Genomic DNA, 22,965 nt, shown 5'->3' with positions numbered 1-22,965 from the left:
ATTAAAGCTTTTGAAACGTTCCCAATACTTACACAATTTAGAACTTCTCTTAACAACTTAGTATATTTGTTTAGATTCTATTATGTAATTGCTTGATAAGTTGCATTATTAGGTAAAGTATCAGAGGGGTAGCTGTGTTAGTCTGGATCTGTAAAAGCAGCAAAGAATCCTGTGGCTCCTTATAGACTAACAGACGTTTTGGAGCATGAGCTTTCGTGGGTGAATACCCACTTCGTCGGATGCAAGACTTCATAAACCTAAAAACTACTTAACTGAATTATAAAAAAGCATTAAACAGAGACATGGAACAAAGGAAAGCATTCATTTCCCCACAAACTTTTTGCCTTACATTATTGGAGTAATGAAGTGAAGTAAGCATTAATATATAAAACACTAAGGGTAGGCAATACAGATAGACTAATTTTTTTTTCTGAAAATGGGACACCTTTGTTTAACAAGAATTACTCTGAGTCAGAAAAGCAGCTATGCTGGGGGGGGGGGGGGGAAATAAGGAATTCAGGAGGCTGGCTCCAAGACAGATTTAAATTCAAATCCTTGCTTACTGAGTTGGAGAAAAAAAGATTGCTTTTTGGGTAATCTAAAAGGTGTTATTCTAATGCATAGCCTTTGAGTGTGAAAATAAGAGAAAATGAGGGTATCCATGTGAATATATATATACACACACACCATACTTCGCCCCCCCCCCCCATTCCCCAAGGTAATACCTGTATCTTCTCTGTTTTGTCTTTTCAGCTTTCTTTGTGCTTCCTCTGCCTGACAAAAGGAATGGTGCTAAGATTATTCCAAATCTGTACAAAGACACAAACTGACAACACACACATACCCTCCACTTTTTAAACACAACAATTATGAGACAAGTCTGAACTTTTATAATTGGAACTACTGAAGTGGCAAACTCCATAAAACTGAATGGAAACTTATGTCATCAAAATATTTTGGTACATTAAGACCCTAACAAAGCAATGAGTTCTGTGCAGGCAGACTCCTACACCTACATGAAGCCTCACTGATTTCAGTGGATCTCTGCACAGTGGTCCACTGGCATAGGGTTTATTGCAGAATCAGAGTCAAATTCTCTAAATATGATCTCGAAGAATAAAGCTTGTTTAAAAATATTGGCTCATATTAGCACTTGAAAGAAGAATACAGCTTTAGAAGCCAAGTATACAGAAGAGAGTTTAAGAAGTGATAAGTCTCTTGGGTTTTGTTAGTTACCTTAGATTGCTCTGCCCTTGAAAAGTGATAGAAATAGAGATTGAAATCCTTGGTACATTCTGGTTTTAGTTCATACAATCCTCTGCCTGTTAATCCAGGTTTTCTGTAAAGAAAGAATATATGTTAGTTACAACCATTTATACGAGCAACTTAATCCTAAATTGGCATGATTAAAAATTGCTGCTCATGAAACGTCCTAGGATTAAAATAGCAGAGGTGATACAGGTTATGAATGAGGCACATTAGCAGAGCTGTGTGGGGAAATGCTTCGGCTCTGGCCTATGGTTTTAGTCCCTTACATAAATAACTCACATTCAATTTTTTAAAGTGAGTTATTAGAATAAAAAGTAAAACATACTTGAAACAGGCAACAGCTTCAATCACACTTTCCATTCCAGTCTCCTTGTTCTCCTGCATGGAGTTAAAAAAATAGAAATGATGCATAACCACATTAGTTATCTGATTAACTTCTTTCCTGCCATATCAAATACAACACCAGGTACGTGACGCAAAATATATGCAGTACTAAGTCATTCTTCAGGCACTTTTTATGTATGTCTTTTTTAGCAGTCTTTAAAACACATTCAACAGTTTTTACAGTTTTATCTTAAAAGAGACCATGCCAATTTAGAGTCACACTTCAGTACAATTTTTTTTAAAGCTACTATTGTACAAGTTACACCTAAAAATTACTGGAACTGAAAGATTAAAAACAGAACTGTTTTCTTTAGTTATTTTATGCATTTGTCAGCATCTTATGTATAGTCAGTTTCCTCTGTTTCTGAGAGCCTTTGATACAGCAACAAGTGAGCAAAGTAAAAGAAATAGGACAATGTACTTGCAATCCCCCTTTCAAACTCCCCCACCAAAACAAACCAACCAACCCACCCACAACACCCGGCAGGAGGACTCATGGTTAGTGAAGTACTTAAAGCATTTTTAAAAATTGATTAGATTTCAAGTTGCATGCAAGCATCCTCCCTTTAAGATGTGTTACAAAAACCAAAACCAGACATTTTCATACATTCTCTGTAGATCATTAAATAGTACCTTATTTAACTATTCAAGAATCACAGATGTAACTCATTTTAAATTCCAGATTTTAATCTACTTTTGTTTCTAAAGTGATTCACAGAGATTGGAATCATCTTCATAAAAGTTAAATTTTCGTTGATTAAAAAAATAATTACACAACTTGAAAGTAAGTCACAATTCTTCCAGAGTTTTCAGTTTAAATTTTTTTAAAGACACATTTTAAAAACATTAGAAAAAGTCTTTTTGCTTTCTTATTAGTATTTATCAAAGATTTACAATAATCAGTGTTTCTTCTCATCCAAGTTCAGTGTTCCATTTTATAATATGCTATATTTTTAATACCATACAGTCTCAATTAGCCAAGAACTTCAGCATCCCTGAACACACCATAAGCTAGAGTAACTCCTCACTTAAAGTCATCCCAGTTAACATTGTTTCATTGTTACATTGCTGATCAATTAGGGAACATGCTCGTTTAAAGTTGTGTAATGCTCCCTTCTAACATCTTGGCAGTCACCTGCTTTGTCTACTGCTTGCAGGAAGAGCAACCCCTTGCAGCTAGCTGGTGGAGGCTTGGAACCAGAGTGGACCGGCAGCCCCCATCAGCTCCCCTAAGATCCCTGTGCAGCAGCTGCCTGCAGTTCAGCTGTGTCCCTCCCCACACTGCCATGTGCTGCTCCTGCCCTCTGCCTTGGAGCTGCTCCCCGAGACTCCTGCTTGCTGTGCCGGGAAAAGGAGGGAAGGAAAAGGGGGGCTAATGTCAGGGTGTCCCTTTCCTCCCTGCTCCTGCACCCTGCTCACCCCGTCTTCCATAGAGCAGGGCTCAGGACGGAGGGAGCTTGCAGCAGCTCTGGTCTCAGCAAGCTGATCTAATTAACAAGGCAGTGTAATTAAGGGAAATGGCATATTCCAGCTGCCTTGCAGAGTGAGAGAGTTAACCCTTGAGGGATCAGCCAACTGCTAGTTCATCATTTAGCAGTAAGGGAAATATCCCACCCTCTGACTCCTCCACCTCAACCAAGCTTCACAATCATCATCACTGTGTACCAGTATTAAATTGTTTGTTTAAAACTTATTTTGTGTGCGCGCGGGGGGGGGGGGGTCTTTTGCCTGGTGAAAAAATTTCCCTGGAACCTAACCCCCTCATTTACATTAATTCTTATGGGGAAATTGGATTCGCTTAACATCGTTTCGCTTAAAGTCGCATTTTTCAGGAACATAACAACGTTAAGTGAGGAGTTACTGTAATTGAACGTTTATATTGTTGCAAGAGCTATTCAGTAGGTTTTAAACCTGCAGTTGGGATCCTCTACTGACTATACATTCCAAGAGACAAAGTGGGTGAAGTAATATCTTTTGTTGGACCAACTTCTGCTGGTGATAGAGACAAGCTTTGAAGCCACACAGATCTCTTCTTCAGGTCTGGGAAAGGTACTCAGATAGTCACCAAAGGCATGTCACCAGGTCTCCCAATTATTGACAGCATGAAGGCAGATGGCTAAGGAGTTCCTAATGCTCCACTCCTTCCTCTTCTATAGGATTTCCTTCTTCCCCCACACAACCCTCCACCAACTGCTTGAGTAGCATTTACCGAACTTGCCCATACCCCTATCTTACAGAGGAACATGTTCCCAGCTTAAGGTATGGGACACAAGCCTGTTTCAGAAGATTCAGACACATAAGGTTTAGATACAGGTTACTTTGTACATATTTTTTTCAAATTACTTACATCTTCTGGTAATGCTTTTACTAATTCACTGTGGGCCATGGGTCTGATGCTCAACTGATGGATAATTTCTCGCTTGATTTCATCTGTAGCATTTACCTGTCCTACTCCAGGACTAAATCTCTCTCCTGTAAAAATAAAAACAATTAACATTAAGAACACAATAATGAACATAAATTCATAATTAATCACTGAAAGACTAGTTTAAAATAAGTATCCTTATTCTCTTTCTCCCCATAGCCTGAGGGAAAGGGGCTCTCATGGACTCTGGCTCACCCAACACTTTTCCCAATCCACAAATTAAGCCAACCTAGTCTTGAGGCTCTGTATCTTTATGAGTACTCGTCTAGAGAAGAATGACTGGAGTGAACACTCTTGGGGACTGGTAAATGTGACTCTTAGGTTAGAGGGGCCACTGCTGAACCAAAAAGGGCCTTTCCTTCCTTCTAGGAAAGGATCATGAGATGCAAGAAATGAGGGAACAGAGAAAAAAAAATCCTCAAGTGGTCCACATGGCAATGTAAAATGACACCAAGATGATCCAACTTGAAATGAATTGATTAAATATATCTTAACTTACCAACAATCATTATAATTAGATATAGCATTTCTTCTATAAGAGTATTATTCTGCTGAACTACATCCTGAATGAAAATAAATGGAGAAAGAAAGAATAAACATTTTTCAGTTAACAAGTAAAACATTTAAAAATTTTTTTTGGAAATAGGATTTCAAATTGCCACCTAAGGTCTGTTGCCCATCCTCACCCTTAAACCTACTAATGCTAACTATTTATGGAGATGCAGTAATAATTCTTTACACGCCTCTTAAATGTTAAACGTATGATCCATTATTAATTTGTGGTGTTACTTTAAAATTCCAGTTTATTTACACAAAACTGCACCCATAGCAAGTTTTGAGTGTGATTTTTTTTGGTGCATTTCAATACTCAGATGCAAGTTTATGAGGCAAGGAACATCACAACATGCAAGTTCTTCACCACATGCAAACTGAGAATCTTGGTTTTGTTGAAGATTCTTCAACAATTTGAACATCTGTATGGAAGACTGGTTCTGTCTGTTTTGTTTTTTAGAAACTAGGTAAAAGTTTGTGCATATCAACTTTGTAGGTGCTTATTTAATGGATTTTCTAATTAAATGCATCCTAACTTAATTTACAAAGTTTAGCACTTTCAAAACAGCCTCTCTTGTTTCCCGAGTTCATTTGTGTTAACCCATGTCAGATATGGTATTATTTTGAGTAATAACCACGGTTTCTGCCAGATTCTCCCTCTGGAATCCATCATCATCACTTTTCTCTAACCAGACTGCTGTTGAATGACATGAGAAACTGTCTCCTCACCAAGGGTCCAGTGTAATGTCTTTGCAGAACATTCAGAACCTGATGAGCCAGAGTGTGAGGCAACAACCTTAGGGTACGGCTTCACTACCCGCCGTATTGGCGGGTAGCAATCGATTTCTCGGGGATCGATATATCGCGTCTCATCTAGACGCGATATATCGATCCCCGAACGCACTCATGTCGACTCCGTAACTCCACCAACGCGAACGGCGGTAGCGGAGTCGACATGGGGAGCCGAGAACATCGATCCCGCACCGTGAGGATGGTAGGTAATTCGATATAAGATACTTCGACTTCAGCTACGTTATTCACGTAGCTGAAGTTGCGTATCTTATATCGATTTTCCCCCATAGTGTAGACCTGCCCTTAGTATGACATTTTAAATCTACATTTTAAAACCACCCAAGAGATCCTTATAAGGGAAACTGTTCTGCTTTAGTACCACATGTAATAATTTCGCTTCTACATGTCCCAGGAATCAAAATTTCCACACTCCTTTCAATGCAGTTACTTTGTCATTCTAAGGCTATTTCTAAACTTTCCACTTTACAACAGCACAGCTTTATTACCAGGAGAGAGTTCTCTTGGCGATAAAATAAAATCACCTCCAACGAGGGGCGGTAGCTTCATCACCAAGTACAGCGCTCCCCCCAATGAAGCGCTGTCGACATCAGTGCTTTTCGGCATTAAAACTTGTGTCATTCAGGGGGGTGTTTTTTCACACCCCTGAGCAACAAACGTCTTAACAACAAAAGTGCCAGTGTAGACAAAACCTTGAAGTACTAAATTGTAGTTTATTTTGTAGTCATCTTTAAGAGTTTTCAAAAAAAAAAATTGCAGTTTTTCCCATTAAAAAAAATTTATGACAAAAATATAAGAGTACCTTATTGGTATTTTCAGTATTAAATCTTTTGCCGTAGTCTGGAGTGCTAAATATCTGATAAAGTTCAAAGCGACTCAGCATTATCATCAGGAAATGGTTTGGATCCATCATGGACACACCTGTCTATTTGAAAAAGATTCAAGGAAAAAATAGAAAAAGTTTATTACACATGTAAAAATTGAATAGGTGGAGTTATGGGGTGGATGGATATTACGTACAAAGTACTATATTTGTTCACAGTATATTCCTTATGGAATTTATTTTTCCCCATACAAATTTAATTACTTAAAATACTTACATAGGCACCAATCCTGCAAGTGATGCCGCAGAGGTGCACAGGTTTACCTGAACAGAGTCTCTTTCAAGACCAGGGCTGTTTTCCTTTTTGTTTTTAATCAAAACAGTTGAAATGCAAGATTATTGGAATTAACAATTTTAAGGGGCCCTAATCGTGGACCGGACCCCATAGGACTATGTCAGAGATGGGCAGACTACGGCCCACGGGCCACATCCGGCCCACGGGACCGTCCTGCCCGGCCTTTGAGCCACTGGCCCCTCCCCTTCTGTCCCCGTCCCCTGCAGCCACGCCATTGCACAGGCAGCACTCTAGGCAGCGGAGCAGAGCATTCTTGCCGAGCAAAGCAGCAATGTGTCTAGCTCTGTCTGGGCGGTGTGGCTGCCAGACATGCTGCTTTGAGCGGCATGGTAAGGGGGCCAGGGAGTTGGATAAAGGGTGGAGGGTTCCGGGGGGCAGTCGGGGGACAGGGAGCAGGGGGTGGTTGGATGCGATGGAGGTTCGGGTGGGATGTGTGGATAGGGATCAGGAGATCAGGAATGCGGGGGTGGATAAGCCAGGGAGTGGTCTGTCAGGGGGCGGGGGTGTGGATAGGGATCAGGAGACAAGGAACAGGGGGTGTAGGCGAGGGAGTCCCGGGGGGACTGTCAGGGGCGGAGATATGGATAGGGGTTGGGGCAGCCAGGGGACAGGGAGCAGAGGGGGTTAGATAGTGGGCTGGGTCCCAGGAGGGGGGCAGTCAGGGGACAAGGAGCAGGGGGGTTGGATCAGCAGTTCTGAGGGGGGCAGTCAGGGGGCAGGAAATGGGAGGGGGAGGATGAGGGTGGGGGCCAGGCTGTTTGGGGAGGCACAGCCTTCCCTACCCAGGCCTCCATACAGTTTTGCAACCCCGATGTGGCCCTCGGGCCAAAAAGTTTGCCCACCCCTGGACTAGGTGCTTTAAAAACAGAGACATGGTCCCTATCCCCAAAAAGTTACAACCTAAGATCTTTCACAAATGTGTTATAAATAAAATTGATACAAGTTTATTTTCAGTTCTTAGGCGGCCCCCCCCCCCCCCGAGTCTCCCACTCTTTATCCAACTCCCAGGCCCTGGTCCCCTGACCCATCCCCTGACTCCCCAAACCGCCTGGCCCCCACCCACTATCTTTTTGTTTCTGCTATCCTAACATGTGAAACTAATAAGTACTGTGGATCATTTAATATGCATATATAAATGAAGTTTGTACTTATTTAAAAATAATTCCTCCGCAAAAAACTTGGTAAATGTACACTTTCCAAGCTTTTCTGATAAGAAAATAATATAAAAAAGGAATACTGGTCTAAAATGTGGTCACACTCCTTTTCCCGCCAATCTACACTTTAAGAAAAAATGAGGACCAGGATCCATAATTGCCTAACCTTATCTATTTGAATAACCTGGACCTATTTAAAAAAATAAAATAATCTGTGGGTGAGTGGTTGTGTTAGGACCCCTGAGAACTCTTGTCCTCAACCCAGGAATATGCTATATCCCCCTGCTGATGTTCATTGAAAAGGACTGGGGATAACTCAAAGCTCCCTAATATTACAACTGCTCACGTTGCTTGGCTACCTTCAAGAGAAAAGGGGACTTTTTCTGTTCCCCTATTCAGAACAGCTGCTTCATCGTGCCTCAGGACATGAGTGCAGCATAGCCATCAGCTCCAATTTTTACTGATCAGCAGCAAACAAACTTTAACAGGTACACAAGCTCAGAAACCCATCTTTCTTGAACTGTTCATAATTCATGCTAGCTATCTGGCTTTACCTACGACAAACTAACAAATCTTCTCTTGGCTTTTAGTGTAAAAATAGAAAGATTTAGGTCATTGAAAAGTCCCTTTTAAAAATACTTACATATATGCTATCATGCTAGTGACTAATCAGAAACCACCACCCCTGGCTGAGCTATATCAAATGAGAAGTTTTTAACACCAAGTTGTTAAAATGGAGTCTACACTGCCAAGATTATGACACGGAAATAACTCATTTTAAGAGGAGCACAAATGTAACAGCAGACACTTTGTCCTGAAAGGAGGTTCACAACAGCACAAACATCTCTAGACCACTGGACGAGTGATCCCCCTCAGTTTCTTCTTGAAGGGAGGGGGTGAGAGGTGGAGAATGCGTAACATTTCTGCATTTTTATAAAAAATATGCACGAATCCATTTCCCCACTCACTTTTGTATTGTGACCTACTAGGACTGATGGGGTTAAACCCTTCTCTGGGACAAGGTAATAAGAGCTGGGCGTTGATCATTCATTCATTCCAATTTAGACACGCCTATGTGATCAAGAACTGTCAACATGTAAATGGATTTAAATTGAAGATATAATCAAAGATCAACAAAAGAGCATTAACTTCTAGTGACGGGAAGGCAAAACAGAATGACTGGACGGCGGAGCACACCGTGATGAGAACTTTGCAGCTCAGTATAGGAGAAGAAATGAAATCCTGCATATTGGGGGCCAAAGAGGCAGGTAGTGCTGCCAACATAAACACGGGTAAGCTTTGTTTTCCATCCCAACCTAAGGCCCCAAAAAAACTGTATTCCAGTTGACTAATAAAAGCTGTCTTGTTTTGAAAAGACAGCCCTGTGTCACTGCAAACATCTGCAAGTCACATAGCTCCCAAAAGGGTAAAGACTCCATAAGAACACAAGAATGGCCCTACTGGTCAGATCAAAGGTCCATCTAGCTCAGTGCTTGTCTTCCAACAGTGGCCAGTGCCAGGTGCCCCAGAGGGAATGAACAGAACAGGTAATCATCATTCCCAGCTTCTGTCCTTTTGGGCTTGCTGAAGGAGCCACATTAAGAAACAGCTGTGCTGGAGCTAGAGAGGGACCAGTCTTGGAGTAGTTTAGCACAGAAGGGGAACACTCCCACAAAGATTATAAAGATTGGAGGCACACTTGCCCTCTGGATCTGTGCAAGGGTGTGGCTTTAATAGAGATGGGAACAGCAAGAGTCGGAAAGAAATGAAATCTCTACCAGAAGAGGTTGGCGCAGTGCTCTACATATTCCCTCTGCTTCCCCCCCCCATTTGTCTTCAGCACGCTTGTGGGGTTTATGCTTCTCTTTCACCTTCCCACTCTTCCTTGTGCTGCAGGGAGGAGTGAAGGGTACTGAATGCTGCATCCAGGCATCAGAGCCTGTCCCTCATGCCATTGCTGCATTGAGTGGTGGAGGTTTAATGGGAACTGGTGATTCACTCCAGCTGGAGCTGGAGCAGAAGAGAAGTCACTACAGTTTGCTGCACAGGTGAGCAGCCATTTCAGGCTGACTGTCAGCCCCAACTTTCCCACCATTAAACTAGTATGATGGATCTCCTTCAATGCCAGGGGCTGATCACCAGTTTTGGGATACGGAAGGGATTTTTACCATATGGCAAAACTGGCAAACTGCTGCGTGGGTTATCACCTTCCAGTCAGCATCTTGGAAGCCTATTTTAGGGTTTAGAATTACAATAATCACAACTTGTACAGGCTCCATTGAGATAGTTTAGAAAGTGTTTAATCTGAGGTCCCTATAATTCTGTGGGTCGCCTGGGCATCGGTCATGGGCACTGTATAGCCTGGTGAGGTAGTATGCCCCAGTTTGTCATACAGCATGTGGCTCCACTCGTCTCTCCTATCCGTGGCAGAGAGAGTGACAGAAAGGCAGGACTCCCAAGCTCTGCCCCCAGTCAGAGTCTCTGGGGCAGGCCTGACAGCATACAAAGCCTGCCCTCAGGTCTGCAGTACCTGGGATCACTGGTACTAATTGAGGTCTGCACTGCAACCACCCCACTGGGTATTTTGGAGTAGTTATCCAACTGGGTAGTAGTTTTAAATACGTTTCAGCCTGTGCATTTAACATACTATGGCTATGGTTTCCATATCTGCATCAATACACAGGGAGAAAGAAGAGCAGGGAGAGCCATGACCAAACCAGCCACCTGAGCTCCAACAGCCCTGGCACAAGAAGAGCCACACTGGCTTCTCCTTGCTCTCACAGTTCCCTTTAATGCAACACAAAGGACAGAGGAATAACAGGCTGTGTTATCCCCAACACAACCCCCCACCTCAGTCCTCCTCCCCATTCAGGGGACTTGTGGGGGATGAGGAGAAAGAGGAGGATTGTTTCCCAATTCGCAGAGAGGCTGGGGCATCTCTGATCTATTTGCCCTACCTCTGGTATGGAGGTTTGTTCCCCACCTTGCCTAAATACCTTGGGATGGGATGGGAGGTGTCCATTGATACTTATCATGCTTGGCTCTATCAATGCAGGGGTGCCAGCCAGTGCCACACACCTTTCACTAACAACAGGGACCCCGGCTCTACTGCTGCCAGAAGGCAGCTTTAAGGGCAGAGCTTGGGATCAGGGATTTTTGGGGACCCTAAACCCTCTTAAATTATTGCAAAGAGAATATTTTAAATTAGATTAACATTGGGCAAATACAGGCCCTAATACTTCCCTCTAACCTGAAGTGGGGATCAAAAATAGAGCTGCTCTTGAATATTCATCTTAATATTAATCTAGATGAAAAATTAGGGCCTTATCTTCTGAAGTGATAAGCAGCTCAATACCTTGTAGGGTCAGGCCTGTTGTGTTTACCATGGTGATAGAGGACAAAATCAAAATCCGAGACGTCCAAATAAAATTTTACTTATAGAATTGATTAAGTATGTGTATGCATCTCTATGATTAAAATATATTAAGGAGATACCATCTTGCAGACCATGGCTAAACATTTTGTACTTTCTATACTTACAAGTAACAACGATTATGATAACAGAGTTGCCAATTCCAAACGTTTAAAAATGATGAGTCAGAGCCAAAAAAAATCATGGAATTGTCTTAAAAATGAGATTTTATAAATAAATTTGGGGTCTTTCAGTTGCTTTCTGGTTTCTGAGCTTTTATTAATTCAAGCGTCTCTCTTTAATCATGAGGGTTAGTTTTGGGGGTTTTTTTTAAACGAAGCTGAGATTTAAATGACCAGGATCAGGGTTTAAGAAAAAATACCAGATATTATGAGACTCGTGAAAATTGCAAGAGTTGGTAACACTGATAATTGAAAGAAGCCAGATTGAAATGTTTTCTCTCCAGTTTTTCAGTTTGTTTACTTAGTTCATCTGACAGCTCTACAGAATAGGCAGTTTCACAGTTCCCCCTAAATATGTTCCTCCCTTGAAAAAAGACATTTTAAGACAAGAGGGGAGAATTGAAACCCCTATAAAAAATGTGAAGCCAGAAATTCAAAACATACAATATGAAGGTTTCTCTATCTATTTAATATATATATATACACACACATAACAAACACAAAGAAGTGATTACCTGAAGCATTATTATGTCTTTGTCAAACATCTCCCTTCTGCATTTCACATTATGATAATAATAGATCTGAAAAATAACATATTTTATTAATAAATTCTCCTTCTGCTCTGAAAATGCTTTCTTTACTCAATGGAGAAACTAACTTTCTGTCTCATGATAGAAGATTAGAGAAAAAAGGATGAATTAACCAATGAATTACAGGAATGCCTGAAAAATCAAATGCACATTGGATACCTATGTACCTTTGATCCACTGTGAGGTGATATACCTAAAGATAGTTAAAGATGGAACTGGAACAACCCATATATCTAGGTTGCCTATTTTTTTTCATTAGGAAAGACTCTTGATCTCTTCTGAAAAATTTTAACACCCCTATTTGTTTGCCATTGTTTGAAATTCACCAGTGAGAAAGCCTGTAGCCAAAAAGCGTCTTTTCTTTCTCCCATGACCTTCAGTTCAGGTTGGCTGACAGACACTTTTGAGAACTGCCATTTCCCTCCTACTGACTGCATTGCCGACAACATTTTAACAGCATGCCCATACAACTTGAAATGAATATTTTAATGTAAGACTGCCTCACAATGCGCCCAAAGCAGCAGCACCAAACACACTGTACAGGAAACCCAAGGAATAGACAGACTCTCCAGGAACTTTTTTTTTGGGGGGGGGGGGCAGAGACATAGACTTAGCAGGTTTCCCCCCCCCCCCCCCCGCAACCCCAGAACTCATGACATGGCTCCAGTGTCCCCCTCCCTCTAGGGACACCACATGTGGAAGGACCTCCCCCAACTCCAGGTGAAGAGAGAGGGTGGGGAAGGGGGAGGAGATCTGGATGAGGCTCTCCCTGAACCCCCTTCCCACCCAGATGTCCATTTCAACCCCACATCTTCAGGAAAACAGCCTTCTCCTCCAGCTAACTAGCTCAAGCTGTGCTGCAATGCTGAAGATTCAGGGTTCAAACCCTAGTGATGATGCACAGTGGGCCAGTTGTTATAGTTGCACATAACAGAAATTGCTTTTACCTTTTTTCCTTTAAAAAAAAAAACATACCAAAAGCCATATGCTAAAAGAACATTGCAAAATCAAGCACAAAGTTAGGAACAGCCAGAATTTAGGCTGCCCATTGTGGAGAAGAGACCTCAATACTGATGCAAAAACTATACTAATAAAATTATAACTTACTATTTTAAGTCACTACAAACTTGTTTGCACCTTCTCTGAATGAGAGATAGCTACAATACTATTATAGCCAGGATGCTTGGAAATATAATAGGTATATCTAGCAACTTATGTTACAAAAATGTTAAAGTTCTGCAACATCTCTTTTACCAACAGAAGTTGGTCCAATAAAAAGGTACTATCTCCTCTACCTTGTATAGCTAAAGTTAATCAAAGGAATTTCAGAAAGTTTCTGCTTCTGTCTCCCAAGGACAAGCATACCTCAAGAAGGCAGCCGACGCAGAACATTTATGTTTTAAGTAGAGGGTGTGTTAAGGTGTATTATCAGTAGTAGGAACTGTTAATTAGTAGGATGAGTTATCCGAGCAATAAACAAAGGCATACAAGCAGATCTATTAGCCTGCTCTTTGCAAAAAAAAACCTCAGTTAAAGCCACACACAGAATTCTAGAAATATTCTAGTTGAAATTAATTTTATAATTACTCTAAAAACTTCATTCGGATAAGCCTCTAAGAAAAATATGTATGGTTGGAAGTATTTTAAGTGTTCAAATGCTTAAGATGGCATAAACTTATTTTGAAATGGATATTTGGTATCTAAATGACAGCATTCATAGAACTGCCTGATATTATTATATAAATAGTAACTTTGTTTTATATACAAATATAGCAAGGTAATTTGATGCTATAACTGGTTACTGATATAAGAAGTAATTTAAGTACAGAATAGGTATACGGCTGGAAATTAGTTAGTTAATGGCATTAGGTTCAAACAACTCAACCCACTCAGGAAGATGAGAAAAAAATCATTAATCCAAAAATTGTCATACAGAAGAAACAATTTAAGCTACAAATTTTTAAGAGTTACTTAATTTTAAAAGATTGATCTGAGAACTGAAAATTTCCTATACAAAAGAACCAGAGTGTTTGGGAGTTTTTGAAAACAGAATTTCATTTCCTGTCAATTTCTAATAAAAGTCAAATAATCACTCAGAAAATGGACTGAATAAAAATAAAAGGAAAAAAAAAGTAACAACTAGCTTTGAAAGTTGTCTGATGCTTTCCTGCCACAAGAAAAACAAATGCAATTAAAGAAATGTTGCATGTTCATTAATAAACTACATATTCATAAGGACGAGGACCATCCATAAAGGCATGGAGCCAGTGACAAGAGTGACAGCACTGAACTTGAATCTAAACAAGCCTGAAAGAGGTGGGTTTTCCTATATCATGAAAATAGGAGAAAGGATATAAAAGATCTTAAGTCGGCACACCACCCATGCACTTCCAGCTAACTCTTTTTAGACAGCAAGCACACCACAACTCATGCTTTCCATCTCTACAAGCAAGCTGCCACAGGCAGATAAGAAAAAGAGAAAACAAGAGGAAACAAACCAAGGAAAACCCTTCCAAAACTTCAACATGGATTGGTGAGAGGAAGTTAATTCAGACATTATATTTAAAACTTATTGGGTATTGAAATGCTACTGTAATAAAGGACAAACAGTTTCTCTTATTAATCACCAAGTTGCTAGTATGTATACTTCTGGAGAGGAGACAGGGGCTAAACATCAGTAAACAGGGAAATAGGGGGATTTAACTGGATTTAATATTCTTAATATTGCTTAACTGGCCTGTCTCAAGACAGCTCCTTAAGTGGCTTCTTCTAAGTAACTGATTTAAATATTTTTTTCAATTTCATAGGATGTACTTAAGACTGCTTACTTTAACAACAACAACAAACAACAACAAACTGGTTACTTATTTATTAATAGCCATCAGGTCAATATACCATGGAACAAAATTATTTTGTCTCTCTATAAACATTCTTAGTTATCTAAGGACATACAATGGAATGGATTTGTAATAATATTAGTCTCAACTTATTACTCAAGACCAATATTATTGCAAATCCATTCCATAGTATGTTCTTAGATAACTAAGAATGTTTATAGATAGGTAAAATAATTTTGTTTCAGGAGAAAAGCACCCCTAGAGGTGTAATATCTTTTAAAAGCTCCCCACACAGAGATGTACAAAGAGATTGTAAAAAAAAAAAGTAACCAGTTTTTCATTTGTGTTCGGTCATTTGTGTTCAGTGTTCCCGACCCTTCTTTAATAATAAAATAGCCACGGTTAATAATTGTGAGTATTCTGCTTGGTCTTAATCAGGGTGTCCCCTAAGGTACCTAAAAGAATCCCTATATGACTAAGCCATGAGAGTCACCCCCCCAAGAGTAAGAGAAACAATTACTAAGGCCTGGTCTACACTAGGACTTTAAGTCGAATTTAGCAGCGTTAATTCGAATTAACCGCTCAACCATCCACACCAGGAAGCCGTTTAATTCGACCTAGAGGGCCCTTTAGTTCGAATTCGGTACTCCACCCCGACGAGGGGAGTAGCGCTAAATTCGACATGGCTATCTCGAATTAGGCTAGGTGTGGATGCAAATCGAACTTAGTAGCTTCGGGAGCTATCCCACAGTGCACCACTCTGTTGACGCTCTGGACAGCAGTCCAAGCTTGGATTCTCTGACCAGCCACACAGGAAACGACCCGGGAAAATTTGAATTCCTTTTCCTGTCTGGCCAGTTTGAATCTCAATTCCTGGTTGGACATCGGGGCGAGCTCAGCAGCACCTGCAACGATGCAGAGCTCTCCAGCAGAGGAGTCCATGCAATCCCAGAATAGAAAGAGGTCCCCAGCATGGACAGACCGGGAAGTCCTGGATCTGATCGCTGTGTGGGGCGATGAGTCTGTGCTTTCGGAGCTGCGCTCCAACAAACGGAATGCAAAGACCTACGAGAAGGTCTCCAAAGCCATGGCACTCAGAGGATACAGCCGGGATACAACGCAGTGCCGCATGAAAATCAAGGACCTGAGACAAGGCTACCAAAAAGTCAGAGCGGCAAACGGACGCTCCGGAGCCCAGCCCCAGACATGCCGCTTCTACGAGGCACTGCATGCTATTCTAGGTGGGTCTGCCACCACTGCCCCACCAGTGACCGTGGACTCTGAGGATGGGATAGTGTCGAGGGGCAGTTCCTCGGCGATGTTCGCCGATGGGGAAGATGAGGAAGGGTTTGTGGAGGACGACGCAGGCGACAGCGCTTACAATACCGCTTTCCCCGACAGCCAGGATCTCTTCATCACCCTCACAGAGATCCCCTACCAACCCTCCCCGGCCGTTAACACGGACTCAGAATCAGGGGAAGGATCAGTCGGTAAGTGTTATAAACATGGAAACATTTATTTCTTAAAAAACAGGAATATATACTATATAAAAAGTAGCTAAAAAGTTGTCCATATAAAACTATATAAAAAGAAGGTCCACACATATAGGGATTGAATAGAAATCCTCTTCGGTCACTTCCACGAAGGTCTCGTAGAGGTGCTCGAAAAGCCTCCGCAGGAGGTTCCTGGGGAGAGATGCCTTATTTGGTGCTCCGTGGAAGCACACTCTTCCACGCCAGGCCATCCTCACGTAAAGCGGGACCATTGCCTCCACCAGCATGGCTGCATACGGTCCTGGTCTGTGCAGGGATTCCCGCAGCATCCTCTCTCTCTCTCCGAGTGACCCGCCTCAGGGTAATGTCGTTCGGCGACTGCTGCATCTAAGTAGGGCAATTAGTGTACTGTTACTATTGTGACTGCTTGACTTTTACTTTGCATAGCAAAGACCTTCGTTCAACAGGCACGTGTTGGAGGCCGCAGAGGAAAAGCATACAGTGATCTTTCCCGGGCACAGCCGCGAGGGGCTGGAACAGGGTCGGACTTTATGCTTTCCAGATTGCCTTCTGCGGTAGGGCACAGCTACCCATTAACTGTTAAGCAGCCTATAGTGTAGGGCTTACCAGGCCTGGCTGATAAACGGATTCAGCTGTACCGCCCCGCTTGTCCGATCTCCGGTGCAAGACCGCAGCCACTGAAAGCGTCTTCCGAAATCTCGAACTTGTCCTGAGAGCTCGTGAGACTAGGTTCCCTGTATGGTCTTGTTCACAGAAACTGAGTAGACTGTGTTCACTGTTCGCAAACATGTATCTTTTCAAGGAAATCACTTCCTTTTTCCCATCACACAGCTGCGGCTCTTTCACAAACTGCCCCGCCATCCCCCTCACAGAGGCTGGCGCAGATTAGGCGGCGAAAGAAAAAGACTAGGGACGACATGTTCTCGGAACTGATGGCCTGCTCCAGAGCCGAGGCGGCCGAGCAGAGACAGTGGAGGGAGACCCTTTGTCAGCACCAGCGCTCACACATCGAACGGGAGGACAGGTGGCGGCAGGAAGACCAGCAGGCGACTCAAACGCTGCTTGGGCTAATGAGGGAGCAAACGGACACGCTCCGGCGCCTTGTAGATGTTCTGCAGGACCGCAGGCAGGAGGAGAGAGCCCCCCTGCACTGTATCTGCAACCGCAATCCCCCGCCACAAAGTCCTGTCCCCCCCTCACCCAAAATAACAAGAAGGAGGGGCGCTAGGGGCCGTGAAAACTGGCACAGCACCCCAGCAGAGCGCTCATGTACCACACAGCTCTGATGCCATAAACTTTGAGAAGTGCTTCCCTTCCTGCATCACCCAGTCCCAAATCCAAGTTTCATCCCCCCACTGTGTAGTTGAGTATTAAAAGTAGTTTGTTGTTATTCACTGTTTCCGTCCCGTTTTTCTTGTCAGAAGACTGTGTGTGAAGGGGGGGGGGGAAGGGGTTTTTTAATCGCATAGGACAGCCTCCATTACCAGGGTACAGACTTGCGGGCAGGATCAACAGCAGGACACACACAGACTGCAGTCACTAGGCACCAGGGTCAGTCTGGGAGGTGTATGCTGCCCCGGGTCAGTCTGTAAGGTGTATGCTGCCCCAGGGTCCTAGCGCCTGCCATCCAGAAATGGCAAGGCAGGCTGCCCTTACCATGCCCTTCCACCCTAGCCACGAGCCTCTCCGATGCCCTGAGCCCCAGCAAGAGCCCTCATCCACGGACACATACTCACCCTTCCCACACACCCCTCACCCCTTACTACACCCCAACCCCCAGCCCAGAGCCTGCATCCAAACTCCGTCCCAAAGATGGCACCCCTCACCCCTTCCTGCAAACCCACCCCTTCCTGCACACCCACCCGCAACCGTCCTCCCCCCAGAGACCGCTGTAGGAGCAGGAGCCTGTCATTCCTCTAGTGTAGAAGCGGTCTGTACATCAGTGCACACCGTACCCACCACAGTCTGCGTCCATGTTTCAACCCTAGAACAGGAATTCATAATTAAAGAAAACTTTGATAATAATCAGTGTTCAATTAACTTTATTTTAAAACGTGTGTTAGAAGGGGGGAAACCTGGAGAACGGGGTATGTAACCGCAGATCGAAGTCAACAGTCACTGAAACAGGCTCAGGTTCAGCTTCTCTGTAAGTCAAGTGGACAGTCATAGGTTACCCTGCTCTCCGAGGAACCTAGCTTTCAAAGCCTCCCGGATGCACAGCGCTTCCCGCTGGGATCTTCTATCGGCACGGCTGTCTGGCTGAGCGTAATCAGCAGCCAGGCGATTTGCCTCAACCTCCCATCCCGCCATAAAGGTCTCCCCCTTGCTCTCACAGAGATTGTGGAGCACACAGCAAGCTGCAATAACAATGGGGATATTTTTTTCGCTGAGGTCCGAGCGAGTCAATAAGCTCCGCCATCTCCCCTTGAGACGTCCGAAAGCACACTCCACCACCATTCTGCACTTGCTCAGCCGGTAGTTGAAGAGTTCCTTCTCACTGTCCAAGGCGCCTGTATAGGGCTTCATGAGCCAGGGCATTAGCGGGTAGGCTGGGTCCCCGAGGATCACTGTAGGCATCTGCACATCCCCAACCGTTATTTTGTGGTCCGGGAAGAAACTACCTGCCTGGAGGCGTCTAAACAGACCAGAGTTCCTGAACACACGCGCATCATTAACCTTGCCCGGCCACCCGACGTAGATGTTGGTAAAACGTCCCCTATGGTCCACCAGTGCTTGCAGCACCATAGAAAAGTAGCCCTTTCAGTTAATGTAGTGGCTGGCCTGGTGGGCTGGTCCCAGGATAGGGATGTGAGTCCCATCTATAGCCCCACCGCAGTTTGGGAATCTCATCGCGGCGAAGCCATCTCTGACGACCTCAACGTTTCCTAGAGTCACTACCTTTGAGAGCAGTTGCTCAACGATTGCGTGGGCTACTTGAATCACAGCAAGCCCTACGGTAGATTTGCCGATGCCAAAGTGGTTCGCTACTGACCGGTAGCTGTCTGGCGTTGCAAGTTTCCAGAGGGCTATGGCCACTCGCTTCTGCACAGTCAGGGCTGCTCGCATCCGGGTGTCCTGGCGCTTCAGGGCAGGGGCCAGCAAGTCACAGAGTTCAAGGAAAGTGCCCTTACGCATCCTGAAGCTTCGCAGCCACTGTGATTCATCCCAGACCTGCAGCACTATGCGGTCCCACCAGTCCAAGCTTGTTTCCCGGGCCCAGAATCGCCATTCCACACCATGAACTTGACCCATTGCCACCATGATCTCCACTGCGCGGCGTACCCTGCTTTGTGAGAGGTCTACGCCACTCTCCTCACCGCGCTGCCGGAGCCTCCTCGCCCGATTTCTCAGCAGCTGACTGTGGAAGAGGTGGACGATAAGGTGCGAGGAGTTGACAACGGCCATAAGTGCAGCGATGATCGCAGCGGGCTCCATGCTCGCAGTGCTGTGGAGACTGCGCTGTAACCGACCAGAGAAAGGCGCGAACAGATTTCCCGCCGGCGCTTTCAGGGAGGGAGGGCGTGATTGACGGTTCAATGACAACAGTTACCCCAAACCACCCTCGACACATTTTTTTCCCCAGCAGGCATTGGGGGCTCTACCCAGCATTCCAATGGGCAGCGGGGACTGCGGGAACTGTGGGATAGCTTCCCACAGTGCAACGCTTCCAAAGTCGACGCTGGCCCCGTTAGTGTGGACTCACAAAGTCGAATTAGTGTCCTTAGTGTGGATACACAAATTCGACTTCATAAGGTCGATTCCACAAATTCGAATTAAGTTAATTCGAAATAGTCTTGTAGTGTAGACGTACCCTAAGAGCTGGCCTACCACTGTTTTGCTAAAAGAAACATTTTTAGTCAGTCATTTTTAAAATTAAATTACTTGGCCTTCAACAATTTAAAACTACACCTTTCAACCCTATACCACACAACGTTAATGCATGTACCCAAAGAGGCTGAACTACACCACCATATTTAATTATATGATCACATAAAATTTTTTCCATAAAACCCATCTTATTCAGTGCACAGGATGGATGGTGTTCAAAGGATAAATTAGGATCGAGTAGCGAATGAGGCTGCCTGTAGGATTCCTGCCTCATTTGTTGCAGAAGTTGGAAAGCGTGTAGTGAATGTGGCAGAGTATTAAAGGGAGAGAAAGGTTGTTTTTTGTGTTTAAGTGAAGTGAACATCACAAACAAGAACTGAGCTCTATTCCTGTTTCTGCCATAGTCTATATTATGCTGAGAAAATCATTTTGGCAGGTAGCCACTAGCTGTGTATTCCTTGTTTACTGAGTGCTCAACTTGAGACACATGGGGCCTGATCTGTGGAAACACAGAGAACTCACACCTGCAACTGAAGTCAATGGGAGCTGTGCATGCTCAGCACCTCCAAAAATGTGATCTGAAGGAATGAGCACAAGGTTAGAAATTATGAGATCATGAGTACTAATCCTGGTTCTGCCACTTACTGTGCAGCCTCAGGCTAGCCTCTTTGTCTCGGTTTCCTCATCTGTAAAACGGGGATAACAGTGCTCTCTGATCTCACAGTGGAGGCATGCAAATAAATTAGTATTTGTGAGACACTCCAATACTACAGCAATGAGCACCCTAGAAAAGAGCATAAGGAAATACTTAATTCTGTATTTCTTGCAGGCTTTGAATAGTGTGCAATAAATAAGTCTGGGGCCATTAACTGAATTAAGAGAACAAAAATCTTTAGCAGCTGCCTCATTTATTCGGCACTATCTGGCCTGTTCACTCAATGAGTCAGGGGTCCTGTGGAAACAAACATTATGTGAGCAAGTAATTAAAGACTGATTGAAATTTTCAAACACACCTACTACATGACTTAGCTTTCAGCTGGATTTAAGCTCCTCAACTCTCATTTATACTGCAAAACCAAGATCTGTGGCAGAGCGTCTCAGTGCCCAGGTCAACTGGCTCTGGCTTGTGGGGATCATTCTACAGGGATAAATATAGCTGTGTGGTTGTTTGGGCTCTGGCTGGAATCTGGGCTCTTAAACCCAGCAAGGGGGCCAGGCTCCAGCCCAAGCCCAGATGTCTACACAGATATTTTTTATCCCTGTAGCACACACATGAGTCAACTGACCGAGGCTCTGAGACTCACTGCTACATGTCTTTTATTTTTATTTTTTGCATTGTAGACATACCCCTCAGTGACTTTTTAAAGTTAGAGGTTTTTTTCTTTTGTTTTTAATAAAAAGAGGGGGCATTCTAGCCGTGTCCAACTATGGCACAAGGATCATTACCACAAACTAGCAAACATATACATCAAATCACAGCTATTAAACACTTACTTGATTAACAAGAGAGAACCCATTTCTCCTCCACATCCCTGCATGCACTTGGGCACATAAAACTAGACATCGTAGAGGGTGTTCTATTAACAAAGGTGGGCTAAGTTCACTCTACAGAAAATATAAAATAGCAAAACCTTAGTTTAATTACCAAAAATGTAATCTAAGATGACATAAAACCATTGAAGACTTTTAGGAACAGAAAAAGGGAACACAAAACAAATGTATTGCAAGTGATTCATTAAATAGATTAACTCATTTTAATCACCCTTTCCTGCAAACTTATCCCAAATTTTACCTTGGCTTGGTATTGCACTGGCCAAGGTAAATAGCCGACTCTTAAAACCCTTAGCTGTTTTTATACTTTAAGCTTCTTCTGAATGTGAAAAAAATGCATGAGTACTATCATACTATTTAATACTTTTGGAAAGTTAATCATAGATCACCATTTTTCCTCTTAACTATCATTTTCTTCCTCTTCCTTTTGTTTGATCTCTTACTCTGTGTATCCCTTATTCATTCAAAAGTTAACTATTTCTTCTTTTACAAGTCAGTGTCATCTCATCTGCCAATTCAGCCCCCTCCTCGTTTCTTTTCTATATGTCCTTTCCATTTAGCCCTTTTCTTATAACGTCCCACCTTCCCCTCCTCCACGCTTAAAATTTAAGCAATGTCCATATTTATTTTTAAAATGATTGCATGAGATACCCCAAAAGAGACATGTGGAGAGTAGGAGAGTACTGGATCAGGACATGCTAAAGCTGCCACCGCCTATAGAAGGAGTTAACTTCTGGCAGCAGTCCCAAAACTCAGCTTCAAACATGAAGTGGAGATAGCGTATGAGAAACAAAATGAGATTTTAATTTTAAAATCTTTAAACAGTTTAATAAAACACTGATTGTGGATTGACTCTTAAAGAGATACCAATATTTGAAACAGATTGTCTTCCTAAATAAAGGATATAACAAAGAAGTTATTTTTGTTACCCTTAAATTCTAAACACTTATATGGCATTTTTCATCTTCAAAGTGTATTATAAACATTAATTAAATTTCACAATACCAGCGGTAAAAGCTCTGGAAACTTGTATGCCACTTCACTTTTGCTCAGCAACACATGCAAACCTATATGGATATACAAAATAAAAGTATACGTTAATACATTCTTCATATTAGCCTGAAAAAATACATTTCTTGCAACAATCTACATAGTTTAAGCTTTCCACACTGTTTTAAGACACGTCAGTACATCCAGCCAAAGTCCCCAACCTATGAAGAATGTACACACAATCAAATTTTCATACATCTCATCAAGACACCTATGACATTATGTGTGA

The 22,965-nt window shown here is 42.9% G+C and overlaps 1 protein-coding gene across 7 annotated transcripts in view; it reads right to left on the bottom strand.

The window, feature by feature from the left end:
* The window catches only part of UBR2 (ubiquitin protein ligase E3 component n-recognin 2), a 121,450-nt gene that overhangs the window by 42,499 nt on the left and 55,986 nt on the right, over nt 1–22,965 (bottom strand). For all 7 annotated transcript variants that reach the window (XM_039530180.1, XM_039530182.1, XM_039530184.1 and 4 more), the window contains 9 exons: nt 22,692–22,753; nt 21,630–21,740; nt 11,882–11,947; nt 6,243–6,365; nt 4,578–4,641; nt 4,001–4,125; nt 1,595–1,647; nt 1,237–1,339; nt 726–774 (listed from right to left, as the gene is read on the bottom strand). In XM_039530180.1, coding sequence (XP_039386114.1) covers nt 726–774; nt 1,237–1,339; nt 1,595–1,647; nt 4,001–4,125; nt 4,578–4,641; nt 6,243–6,365; nt 11,882–11,947; nt 21,630–21,740; nt 22,692–22,753 — 756 coding nt within the window. The remainder of the gene's footprint in view (nt 1–725; nt 775–1,236; nt 1,340–1,594; nt 1,648–4,000; nt 4,126–4,577; nt 4,642–6,242; nt 6,366–11,881; nt 11,948–21,629; nt 21,741–22,691; nt 22,754–22,965) is intronic.

This window comes from Mauremys reevesii, linkage group 3 (assembly GCF_016161935.1).
Source record: "Mauremys reevesii isolate NIE-2019 linkage group 3, ASM1616193v1, whole genome shotgun sequence".
In the NCBI taxonomy this organism is placed as follows: Eukaryota; Metazoa; Chordata; order Testudines; family Geoemydidae; genus Mauremys; species Mauremys reevesii.
This window is presented reverse-complemented; position numbering and strand designations above follow the sequence as displayed.